Source organism: Pempheris klunzingeri, chromosome 24, assembly GCF_042242105.1.
Source record: "Pempheris klunzingeri isolate RE-2024b chromosome 24, fPemKlu1.hap1, whole genome shotgun sequence".
Taxonomy (NCBI): Eukaryota; Metazoa; Chordata; class Actinopteri; order Acropomatiformes; family Pempheridae; genus Pempheris; species Pempheris klunzingeri.
In genome coordinates, this window is record NC_092035.1 from 4,299,812 (window position 1) to 4,313,121 (window position 13,310).

The window sequence follows — 13,310 nt, forward strand, 5'->3', positions numbered from 1 at the left end:
TGGTTCCATCTTCTAAACATTTGCTGTTTGTCTGTTTTATATGATTGCCTAGGAGGGTCCAATCTTTTTCATTTAACTAAAATAAAGAGTTGTATCTAACTAATATATAAAAATATAACTGCTGTAACTGTATGGAAAATAAAAAGAGTGGGAGAACTTACGGACTGGACGCTGACATTATCATATATTATTTTCACTTCAGCACATAAACAGGCAGGTTGTTTATGTGACTTTTGAGTCAGCTACATATTTTCTTTAAATTCATTAAGTGACTATTAGCTGTCAGCAGACAGAACCCGGCAACAGTGGCTGTTTTGCCCAAATATATTTTATGTGATCATTCACTTTGCCATGTCTCATACAGTATGTTTGCCAGCTCAGAGTCCCAGTCAGACTCACAGTCACAGTATGGTTTGACTATTTTTGATAATAATAAGTCATGTTGGTGGTTAGTCATTGCATTTTGAACTGGTCTTGCCGCTTGGTCCAGTGTGCATTCTGGTGCGTCTCTTGAATGTGATGGTTGCGTATGGAAAGTTCTATGTGCCTGTTCCTGAAAAGTCAGTGACCTGCTAGGAAACCACCTGATCCTCCTGTAATCACACTAATGAAGAGGGTTTATCACCAAACGTGTCCCGAATATAAGGGTTAGTGGGGGATTACTAAACCTACAAGTAGATTCAGGAGGCTGTTATCACCCAAAGCTGCAATGACCCATATTAACATCTATTGTTAGGTGACGACGTTCAGGGGCTGTAGTAATTATGAGCAAAGGAGAAGTCAGATGCCACAGAATAAAGAGCAACAAAGACCATGTAGGAAGGTCAGATGTGTCAAACACAGGCTCTTCATCCAACAGACCGCCGTTTGTGTCCTGTATGAAATCAAAGGTCAACCCAAACTTTTCAACCCAAACCATCACCTGTTCCTGAACCTAACCATGTAGTTTTGGAGCCTGAAACGTGACCAATTTTCATTGTTAATCACGTGTGTATTGTTGCCACGGCAACAAAGGTCTGGGCATCCCTATTGCTGATTTCTCCAAGTAGTGTCGATAATAATAGAAGATATGCACCTTCTGGCCTACTGCAGCTGCCAGTAGATATGCCTGTATATCCCATAGTAAGGTATAAGTACACAGTCTTCAGTTCACTGTACTGAGATGGACATTGTTGTTTGAAAAGTAGAGTATCCTATTATGGCAGTATAACTGGCATCATAATATAAATACACTATTACATCTTATCACATTTTGTTTTTTGGCACATTTTCTAGCACCTACTATTACTAATTAAGCTCCAACTTATCTCCTCCAGCTCCTTCAATTATCTGCTGCCGCTACTGTTGGTCTGACAAAAGACATCATCAATTTGTCATAGGCACTGATCATAACTTTGACATTTTATAGACAAAAACTTTTGATCAATTAAAAAAAAAGAACAAAAGAGATGCCCATATCATGACATTGTTATAAAAATAAGAGGTTTCTGGTGCTTCAGCAAAAAGGCAAAAAGGTAATTGTCCATCACTGAAAAGGCAACATTTCACAGATCATCCTCAAAGCAGTTTTGTTAAAAGATGTCTGCCTTGTGCAAATTAAAGCAGCACAAGACACAGTTTTATCTAAAAATACACCTGCCTCATCAGCCTTAATCACAAATAAGAGCTGCAACAGAGAAGAGCTCTCATTCTCCACCATAAATGAGACCCAATTATGTCATAAACCCAAATTAAATCCTGACATGCGGTATGGTCAGTGGTGGGAAATCTTCACTGGCGCACAGCTAGTAATGAATTGAAGCTCGGGAAAATGCAAAACTTCCTCATTGATAGCAGTGCATGAGTGAGCCGGTGCGTGACGCTTCTGTGAAAATTATTTGTTCATAACCTCCGGCCTTTCCAACCATTAAGAAAATAAAATGCTGGTTGCATGACTTTTAGTTAATGAGTTCCATCACACTGTTTCAAAGATAACTCACTGCCGCCCAGGATTTCTAAAGGGCAAAGTTGGCTAGTGTAGAAGGGCTTTTACAAGTTTTCCTGCACCATTTTTAGTTGTGCCAAACACTGTTCATTCAAGGTAAGAGTCCTCTGCTAAAACTCTCCCCAGTGAACTCTGGGCCTCTGTCTGCATGGAGGTACAGGACAGTTTATTAAGAAGAAAAGGCCAGAGGTGGAGACTGCTTGCAAAAGCACTTCTAATAAAAAACAAACAATAAAGGTCCTTATGCAGAATTAACATTTTGTTCAGTCTGTGCTGAAAACAGATGCCTTTCAGCACGTTAAAGCCTCCATTTGCACAACATAGTCTTATTTGTCTCATTCTGCATTAATCTCACTTGACCAACCTACATTCACACAGCTCTTGTTTACTTTTGAACTTTAAGATGTAATGATATTGATCTCTGAATGGCGTTTTCATTGCCTTTCACAACAGGCACTTCAATTTGGTGCCATAGTTGACTATACAATTTAGTCAGTGGCGGGAGAAGAAAACAGTGGGGAAAAAAGCCACTGTCAAAGCCCAGCTTAAGACTTTCCATTATTGGCTGTAAAGGAAAGCCTCGGGTTCTGCCTTTCACCACTGATTGATATTTGGTCTTGACTGGGGTGAGAGACTATGGCAGAGGTGGGACGTGACAAATGGTGAGACCACGGCTGAGGCAGAAAAAGGAGATGATAAAAAAGATGCCGTCATAAATTCTAAAAAACTAACGCTACAATAACAAAAACTGCCATTTTAGATTTGGTATTTTGTTTTGCATTGTCCTGCTGTTTACTCTAGTGATGTAGTGTGCTTTTTCTAAGACAGACGAGCAAACGGTGTAACACGTGCATTTAGTGTCCTCCTCATATTCTCCAGGGCCACACAACCAGTATTTCATTTTGGAAAACACATTTAAAAAAGCCATCCATTATGCTTTATGCTTTAAGACCTCTTTACTGCTTCTTTCTTTCTATACAGGTCCTTGTGCTGTGACATGATTATACATGCTTTTCTTTTTTAAAAAGGTCAATCAGCTGCATGGTGTTTCACTCATGTATTAGGTCAAGTGCTTACTAACTTGTAGAGAACGTGAAATTGCATCTTGTAATCTTGTAATAACAGGAAATGGAGATTGCGACCTCACTCACATAAAAATATTGGTCATTAATGAGAAGTAAGCTCTCCAACAGCTTGTGAAGAGAGATCATTTTGTCACTCATACCGTTTCCAAGACAAAAGAGGTGCTTTCATGCTCTTTTCCCATCATAACCTTCCAACACTCACCGTAATACATTCAAATATAAGGTGGCTGAATATGGACAGTTTGCCTTTTCCTCTGAGGTTAAATATAAAGAAACACTAATAATAATAATAGATTAAATGACTATGTGTATGTGAAAGGGGTTTCCCAGTGAACCACAAATAATTGTGACTCAATCTAGCAAGTTTCCTTGGCCCTACGGAGCAGTCTGACATCTGTTAGCTTGGTGCTTTGGTTTAACGACCCACAACTTTACTGTTTTGGTTCACTCTCACAGCTCTCATCAGAGTTATTTCCTAACTCACCGGCCAACCGTTTCCAGCGAAAGAGCTCTAAAAACCCACTGAATGCTACCTGCTCAGCACCAAGCGGCAGTTGGCATTTAGCAGCCATATATTTGCTTGTTGGTGGAGAACAAAATGACTTAAATTAGTACAATTTTTCATGTACATGTACTTTTGGACTATTTGCACATTCATGGTTCGTTTCAAATGCAGTTGAGTAATCTGTTATTAGCTGGACTACGTTCATTAAAGTGCAAATTACTGGGTAAATGAAATAATGGAAACTATTTAAAAAGCCAAGTAATTATAACAGCTCCATCACCCACACTGTTAATGTGGGTCTGCCCATTCAATATGCTATAGTAACTGTGGTGTGATCTTTACTGTCTGGCAGGCATGCAATCTTTAATTCAGACATATTGTGCCACTGAATGCTTCCCTTCTCCTCATTTTTATCATCACGCCATCATATGGATCATCATGTGAGATAACACCAAACCTGGTCCAAGTGCTCATGGAAAAGCCAGAGGGTTTCAAAAATATTCTAAGAACTAGCCAACTGGCCAGTGCCACTGCTTCAGAACATAATGAGGGTGTGAAGATGATAATGCCAAGGGTTTGACATATACGCAATCACTGAGTACCAAGCACTGAAATCCACCATGTAGCTGTGTGTATTTCTCACAGGCAACTTCCACAAATATAAATGGGCTTCGACACGAACACAACACAAAGGAAGACAGCAAGTTATAAATCTCCCTCTTGAAGATTGAAGAAGAGTCGAGATGCACCATCAGCCACAGCAGGAGGCGATGAATTGAAATCACAGCAGACTTACAGAATAATGACAAGCTTCAAGTTGTATGTTCTCTGATAAAGTGACAAAACATCAAAGGTAATGATGTAAAAAAAGCAAAAATTAATAAACCTCATCAAGCACCTGCTGATTACACTGTTACTTTCTGAATCCACTCAGTGCATCATCTTCTCTTTTCAACCAGCACCTTGGCCAGATTAATTATCTTCCATCAATTAAAGGAGCAATTACATTCCAACCTCCTTCATATGCTAATGAGTCAACTCAGGGATGGGAGAGGAAATTGGTAATGGCCACCAAATGGTGCTGGCAGGATATATACTTGCAGGGTAGAGGTTTACGAGAGGCAGTGGTGTCATATTACGCCAAAGAGGTAAACTGTTCATTAAGATTAACAAGAACACGGAGGCCCTGTTAACATTTTAGTGTTCACCAATTGAGTTCATAGTGTGCCTGATGTAATACTGAATGGTTCTTAGCAGTCATTTAAACCCTGCTGCTGGTGTTCTTGGTGTTCCACAAACTCTCTGTGTTCCTCTCGCTGCCACCACCAAAACAAATGCCACATTTATTTTACTCAGCGAAACTAAAGTCATTTGGCTGCTCCTGGAGAACAATAGACTCGACTGAAGTATAAGAAAATCAATATGTTTCAGCTTTAACAGCATTCATCATGGTGGCAGTATTGCATATATTATAGGTAATGACATCCGAGATGTGCCAGGTCAGGATGCAAAAAACAATGATTCCAATATTGAAAAGAAAGCAAACAAAAGTTTTGCCCAAAGTGTCTGATGCACATATTGGACGGACTTCAGTTTGGGAGATGCTGCTTGTGTTTCTAAACGATGACGTTGCTTACGGAGCACTATTGTATTTTTATGGCAAGGGGTAAATGGACTGTATTTATATAAAACCTTTCTGCGTTACAGGACAAAGTGCTTTACAATGCTGCCTCTAATTCTGATGGCTGCAGAGCTGCCATGCAAGGCGCTGGCATGGGAGCAACTAAGGGTTCCATAGTAACGGCCACCATTATTGATAATTCCAGTTTGTTATTTTACTAACACAGCATGGTAAGGTAGCCTGAGCAACCCTTGGCGTAAAGACTAGGAGTATGGTGGAAAACATATGCTCATTCTATTATTTTACATTGTTCATATGGTAAAAGCACTATGTCCTCACTCTAACTGGGAATGATTACATAAGTGAACTCAGGACACACACGGGCTGTTTTGATATGAACTCTTGTTTCCAACCACAGCGGTTCTCAAAAGGAAAGACATGTTTTCTTGATCATTTTTGACTTGAGTAAAGGGAACATTATCTGGGTGGAGCAAAGGTCGTACTGAATGAGATCATAGTCGAGCACTTCCACTACGAACTGAGGCTGTGACAGATTGTATTCAGGTCTTTGTTTGTTCAAATAAATGTCTCCTCACCTGCACAAAAAGACGACTATCTGTCTCTGTCATTATTTGGTGTTCCATCGAAGAGTTTGGTCGCTTTTTGAACAGGAGCAGATTGACTCCATTCACGATATGTTAGGATCCATCAACAAGCATAATACAGCAGCAATAAATCCCTGTTTCCCTGTCTCTTCTGCATCAGCTTGACTGTGTGTTTTTTTAAAACAACTTAATTGAAACAATTTTACAAGTTCAAGACACCCTGTGTATATAGCTTGAGTCAATTACAAACTCTGTAAACTGCAAAAGCCATGAATAGTCTTGTACTCTACTTAAAATGAATGTTCTGAACTTGTGCTGCACTTCTGTTATTCTTTATTGTCTACATTTGCAGAAAATAGCCTCTAGCTTACAAATGCACAGCAGAAAAACGCATATCAAGGGAACAGTTCCCATCATTCAATAGTGGTCGCTAAGCTGAGGAAGCAAAACAGTTCCTTTCATTTCCAACCAGTCAAATCTGTGCAATAATATACAATAGTAAGCAAGACACTGAAATAGAATGGTGCTATCCAGCAAGACACCACTTGCTCACTCGAGAGAAATTAGTTTTGAATGTGCTTGATTGAAACACTGTTGAAACAAGTGTTGCGGTGAGAATCTCTTTAAGTCACCAAGCTACCAAAGTATCAGATCCGTCCATTTGAAGCACTCGGATGTAACGGACGGGAGCCTGTTTGTCTGGCGTGCGATGCTGAGGTATCAATTGTATTACCACCACACAACAGAGCAACTTCTTTCCTCAGGCTGCAAGACTTCTCAATTCATCCACCCCCAGTCCACCATAAGAATAGGGGTTTTTTTTTGTGTAGAATAAAGGAACATTTATTTTGTTGTGCAACCCTGTGTTGTAGAATGACAAATAAATGAACCTTGAGTCTTTAGGGTTAAAATATCAAGTGAATGCAACAGTCAGACATTTTATGTATCATGATTGTTTTCAGCCTCTCAGGACTTTTGGTTATTTACATTCTCCCTCTGCAAAGCACGTCCCTTCTCTTCCTCATCAAAACACACCTCATTGAGTGCTGGTTCATATTAAGAAAAGCAGGTTAACAGCATCAGTCCCAGCTCATTAGCTACACCGACAGTCTATTTTACACACCAAAGTTGCTGCTCCGCTGTATATCTATTTCATCACTGCTCCTTTATTCTGTGGTGTTTAATCTAGGACATCAAACGGTGCACCTTACAAAGAAGTCATAAAACCTCAAATTTCATTTTAAAATAAATGAATGTTGCTTCCAATTATCCAGCAAGGGAGCTCATTATGATTTTAGTGGTGCTCATTATAATAAAATAGAGTCTGACCTTTTGTCCCATTGCAGCGCTTTGAGAGGGCCTGTAGGCTGTTGATAAAGAGGGGAGTGACAAGTGTTTTGATGGTGAATGGAATTGTTATTACAAAAAAGTTCATATATACTTATTCCAGATTTAAAAAAAGAAAGTAGGCCAATGAAAAGGTCAGGTCTGAGCCACAGATCTTTATGTGGAATACTAAAAGCTCTTTTCCACTGCAGGAAAGTAATGACATGTATTATCACAGATTCCGCTTCTGCTTCTTCACCTTGTTTGGGGACAAGGTGCCAGAGCTGAACATCTGGACTGCTCAGGAGGCGATACTGAGTACAATTTGCGGGTACCCTCAGGGGTTACCAGCAGTGCTGCCGAGCGTGATTGGTCGATCAGACGTGCATCACACGCCATTTTATTACTGCCTCTGTATCAATTAGGACCAATCCTTTAAAAAACAACAACAGAGAACTTTTGCTGGATGATGCTGGACAACAATATCACCCCTACTTTTAACACTGCTGCCTGCCCCACAACTGGTTGTTGTACTTGCTACAACACATAAAAATTCCAAACGTTGTTACAGCTTTTGTGTTTGTAAGTGCCATAAATCCTAAATGTCCCAATTTGTAAAAAAAAGTAGAGACACAATAACAAAACTAATACCAAAGCCTCTCATGTTTACTAAAAGTTTTGTTATGGGGGGTCCCTATTTGTTAAGCTCCTACAAAAGGGATAATAAACATGGTTTGTAGTACACTCTAGGTAATGGCTCACTTTTGAAAAGTTCCCTTTTCTGTCACAGTTGGTAGAGCTATTATTTGGCTCTGTTGTCATGCTGTGTTGTTACCCTTTTTCAATTTCATACTTCTTCTCACTGGCCTAGATGGGCATATAATGGGGATAAATGGCTGACAATTTCCTAAACAATTGAACCTTAGAATGCTTCTTAACATGATTAATTGTGAAAATTAGTCAAACTTGAGTGTACACAAACAAGTAATGTGGATTACAACTAGTGGGGGACACTGATTTAATGTGAAATCAGTTATACAATTTTGAGGGAAACCAAGAATGATTCACCCAGTTTGTGAAAGCTACTACAACTGCTGGTCTAAACACCACACGCAGCAGTTTTTTGCAAGAACAAAATCTTCTTCCTTATAGGATGTGATGTGTTGCATGTGTACTGAAGCAGCAGACCAAAATAGAAAGCAGATCAAAAGCACTGGGTAGTTATCATGATCAGTACAGCCACTGTGTCTGCACAAAAGAAAGCACCACTCACACAAACTCAAAACTTCTTCAATCGAAAAACTGAAAATAAACAAATAAATCCAGAACTCAGAGGAAAGCAATCCAACCTAAATGGAAAGCAACCAAGCCAAAAGCAGAGTGAACGCTGGCATTACTATCCAAAGATAAAACACACTTCAAGCTTCAGAAAAGAACAATGAGATCTTGTATTACACTTTGTTACCTCCAGGCAAAATTGTATCTTGTAACTTACAGTAAAAGACAATTTGCTGTTAGTTATGCTGTTTATTTGCATCTCTGCATCTTAAAAGTATATCTAAGTATACCAATATACTACTGTGGCCCGGTGTAACCCACTGCTACGTGATGGAATTGTTTTAGGTGCTATTTTTTCTACAAAACTGAAATTCTGTCAAAACAAAAGCAATCTCTTCCTTTCCTTTCACACATACTGATAATCTATCAAACCCTCAAATAAACTTATATGCATGCATCTGCTTTCTATACCGCTTGAGGGTTGTGATAGCTGCAGCCTGTCCCAGCATGCACTGCAATCCTGGACATGCTGCCAGTCTATCAGTAGGCTAAAAAGAGACACACATTCACATACAGGCAGGCTGGATGTGGGAGGAAACCCACAAAGACACAGGGGAAGAGTATATTTCTTTCTAAAAAAAAAAAAAAAATCATAAATGCCACTTCTACTGCCGTGGCCCAATCATCAATCATCTTTTGCCACCTTTTTTGAAATGCTGAATGTCTCCAAAGTAGATAGAGAGATTAAGACTATTCCCCCAGGATGACATTTTGAGGCTGGTGAGAAAATGATTTATGACTTAGCTCGGCCTTCACTGGAGTCTGTCTTTAAGTCTTTAAAGGGACTATAAAGTGTAATCAGGTAGCAGTTAACAGTAAACACTTTGTCTGACCCTCACACCCACACTGTGCGATGGCGGCTGCACCGAAACAGCCCCCCTGTATCAATCCAAAGCCTCTTCTCTCTATTTTGTCTCAGTCTGCGTCATGCGGCACTTCTTCGTATCCTTGCAGACGTGAGCCACCACAGGAAATGTGAGCTCAGCCAAGTGAGTCACAGAGAGAGAGGGGGGGGGCTGGGGTCGTGTGAAATTATCTAAAGCGTGTGGACAAAGAACGTGAGCTACACTTTTAAATTAGCACTTTATAAAGGAGCGGATTCTTTGCATTTAAACCATTTTAAATCTAGACAGCGACATGATGGCCCCGATGCTATTATGATTATTTCTCTGATGATTCATTATGTTCAAAGCTTGGTAGAGGCAACCTGAAAAAAAAAACAACCTTAGAATTTAAAATAACTGCTAAAAACGTAAGCTAATTTAACTAAACACTATTAAAATACAAATTATAAAGTCAATATTAGCTCTGTGTTGTTTATTGATCACAAACTTGACGAAGCAATTTGACATGGCTCAGGACGAGGACTAATCCTAATCAGATAACCTAAAAATGATGTGCCTATAATTAAGTTGTACATTTTGGGCCGTCCCTATCCACAGTGCCCGCTGTGTCAACCTTGGCGGTGACAGTGTCAGCGGCAAGCAATCTGTCACCCACTTAAGGTTCAGGCTTAAATATTTCAACAGCCTTAAGAAAAAGTGCTGAACTGGCTCTGTGTGAATTCCACTACTTAGCAATTAAAGCAGCCTAGAAACCACATAGACAGTGACGCTATTGACTGCGGCACTTGGCAAAAGGTGCAGGGATCAGCTTGACAAAAAGCTTAATTTTTTAATACCAACAACCTCAAGCCACATTTTCTTTTTTTTTGCCAGATCACAGTTGAAGGAACACAATCTGGAGAAACAAAGGCATGAGCAACAAGGAGGATATTCTTTGGTGAAATACCTTTGTTTTGAAACACATTAAATATAAATTTGCATTGAGGCCTTAAGTGTACATTTACTGGCATGCCTTTGCTGCAGCTAGCACAGCATCAAATCAAGCTCTCTGTACCTCTATCAGTAAATGCCAGCAGTTAAACATCTAAGCAAAAATCAGCACAGATGATTCTGCAATCAAAGAATTTAACCCTTTGAAGGAATATAGAAGATTTCTTTACCTCTGACGGATAGCTCAGTAGTCCTCCGTACCACAAAGTTCCCAAACTGTAATTCGCAGGTGTAATTCCCATTGTCGTCTTCCCGTACTTCCTTGATAGACAGAGTGTCCCTCCTCCTCTCTATGGTTTGCCTCCACTGCTTTGGCTTGCATTCCTTTATTGAAAACACAGGAAAAGACCGTGGGGATACAGAATGTCAGAATTAAGTAAATACAATGTGTCACTGTCGGATGTCGAGTATAAATTATGGTTAAAATCAGCAGGAAACACACTTTTACTTGCACACCTCTAATCATTACGAGCACAAGAGAGACTTTATATTTTGTCGTATCTTTATGAAAACAGGCTGAGTCCATAGAGAACCCTTTGTTACTAAACATCCTGTCATAAAGAACTACAGTGGCTTTCTACACTGTTATTTTAAGACCACCAATACACAAACGTTCTCAAATTATGCACGATTTAAAACATTAATTTTGTGCACCAAGACACTAAACCTGTTTTAAACTGTGATTTATGGGATTGAATGGCTGTGTAGGGAGGACTACTGCACAGGTTTGCATCAGCTATTCGTAAATACTTGATACTTTCAAAGTAGTGATTTACTAAAGCGGGTATCAGTACTAAAGACATTTCATAGCTAGTAAAGATTTATGTCTAATGTGTAAATGAGTTACAGGAAACATCTGTGTACAGCCTAATCACAGCCCAGGGTTATGGTTTGTCTAGCCAAACCAAATCTTGGCTTTTTTAACAACAAACCTCTGCTTTTGATGTTTTACTTTGCAGGTGACGAGTTCTGGGATTTAGGAGAAGAAGTGCCGAGCTAAGGATGTTCATGAGGACAACACTTGATGTACATTTAGGTAACTATTTCTTCACCACAATATCCCGCAAGAGACACATATCAAATGACAGGAGGAGGGGAGCAGACATTTAAATTGTCTACAGCTAAGATACTGTATCTTCCAGGTTCCATAAATAGTGAAAATGGAGGACAGGATGGTGAATGTGTCCAGAACTACTGAGGCTAATGTGTTTAACAAGACAAATCATATCTGTGTGGACAGAGAGCAGAGATAGGGAGAACCTGTGTGACTGTGTGAGAGAGAGATAACTAGCTGTGCAGTGTAGTTGGTTCTATCAAAAGCTGTGTGGTGTGTAATGCACCATTATTTTCTAATCCCGCAGGTTATGTTTGGATTCGAGAGCAGATTATGTGTGAAATCTGGTTTTATATGTGCGATGCAGTGCAGTGTCATAAGTCTAAAACAGTCAACCTTGCATCAGCTGACAGGCTGTCGCTTGTTTCATTTATGTTTCAGCATCTGTGGCTCATTGATACACTAGCTTATCAGTTATCAGCTGGCTTGTAACAGACAATCATATTCAAACAGGTGTAATCTGGCATCCCCACTTTCACTCTGCTGCTGCAAAAGGGAAAACTCTTTGTATTCACAGGAGTCATGTGGGTGCTATAATTTTCATCTAACACTGCAACATGACAGTAGGCAACAACTGGGTAAACATGGATTGAATGTGTCCTTTAGTGTTGTTTAGAAGGCTACTAGTGACAAAAACCTCACAGAGATTCTTTTAAACTTCAGCGTACCCTTTCACCAGTATTCAGGTAACAAAGGACCCAGGGGATGCCACATAACAACCTAAGTATAACACAGGTTGACTCTTTATTTCTGCAGTATCCTGTCATGTAGGCGGTGACAATGAAGCAGGTATGGACTTCCAGGGACAGCCAAGGCCTTCCAAATTTTGGGCCACAGAAAACCTGAGGCAAAGGAAACTGGGGCGCAGTGGGTTCAGTTTTCAAATTGTGGTCCAAGACAGGCCTCCCAGAATTCAATCAGCCCCCACTGGCAAAGCAAGAGCCAATAACTGGAGGGTGAGGAGCCACAGTCATTATGAGCTATTTTAATTTGATTCAGTGGGAAACCGAAGAAGCAATGTAACCACCTAATCCAGCACACTTTCACGTTTGATGAATTGGCCCCCAAGCTTCGCCTAACAGCTCTGTCAGGAGTGGCCTGTCGGACACTGGAGGTGTGAGTGGGTCAGTTACACTGTGGGCGTCACAGCTCTCCATGAGGAAGAAGAACAAGTTGAAGTTTAAAACACAGGAAACAAGAGACATGCATGTATGTATGCAGTGAAGAGCTTTATTTTTGTTGGTTATATATTTATTTAGTTGCAGTCCAAGTCCAACAGGAGATGGTATATGAAGCTAATTAGTTCTAAATATAGCTGGTCTTATCCAGGTTATTCTTCAAATAAATAAAATAACTTCCCTTTAATTCTAATTGAAATGCTGCATTTCTATAATGTGCGTGTTGAGGTCCAGGTGACGGACAAATTCCTTGTTTAGCCTGCATCTCACACCATTTAAAAAGAAACGATACAAGAAATAATGTTGATTATTTGTGCACATGCCACATAAATAGGGTATTACCTTACCTTGTACCACACAAGCTCAGGCTCCACTCCCGGCTGTACATAATCCTCAATGCCCTGGCAGATGATGTCTTTGCTTTTGCTAAGTTCGGCCTTCTCAAAGAACCTCATTTTGGAGTTGTAGCAAAGGTCGGTGTCATTCTCTGCCACAGTGAGAGACATGGACACCTTCATGCAGTATGTGGAGTTCCTGCAAAAATACAAAGTTAATGAATCAGTCTGGGAAATAAATGAGTTTGTATCATACTGAAGTCTTGCCAGTTGCAGCAAAGAGAAGCTGCTGGCAGTCCATCTCTGGCTTCACATAAACCCACAGTCTGCGCTACCAAAATCTCCACAAGGCTCATTCATTAGATTCCATACGAATTACTGAAT

At 40.0% G+C, this 13,310-nt stretch overlaps 1 protein-coding gene across 1 annotated transcript in view; it reads right to left on the minus strand.

Annotated features, from left to right (window-relative positions):
• The window catches only part of LOC139223664 (interleukin-1 receptor accessory protein-like 1), a 235,375-nt gene that overhangs the window by 106,554 nt on the left and 115,511 nt on the right, over nt 1-13,310 (minus strand). Inside the window, exons 4-5 of the mRNA XM_070855634.1 lie at nt 12,939-13,125; nt 10,470-10,623 (exon numbers count right to left, since the gene is read on the minus strand). Of these exons, the coding sequence (XP_070711735.1) occupies nt 10,470-10,623; nt 12,939-13,125 (341 nt within the window). The remainder of the gene's footprint in view (nt 1-10,469; nt 10,624-12,938; nt 13,126-13,310) is intronic.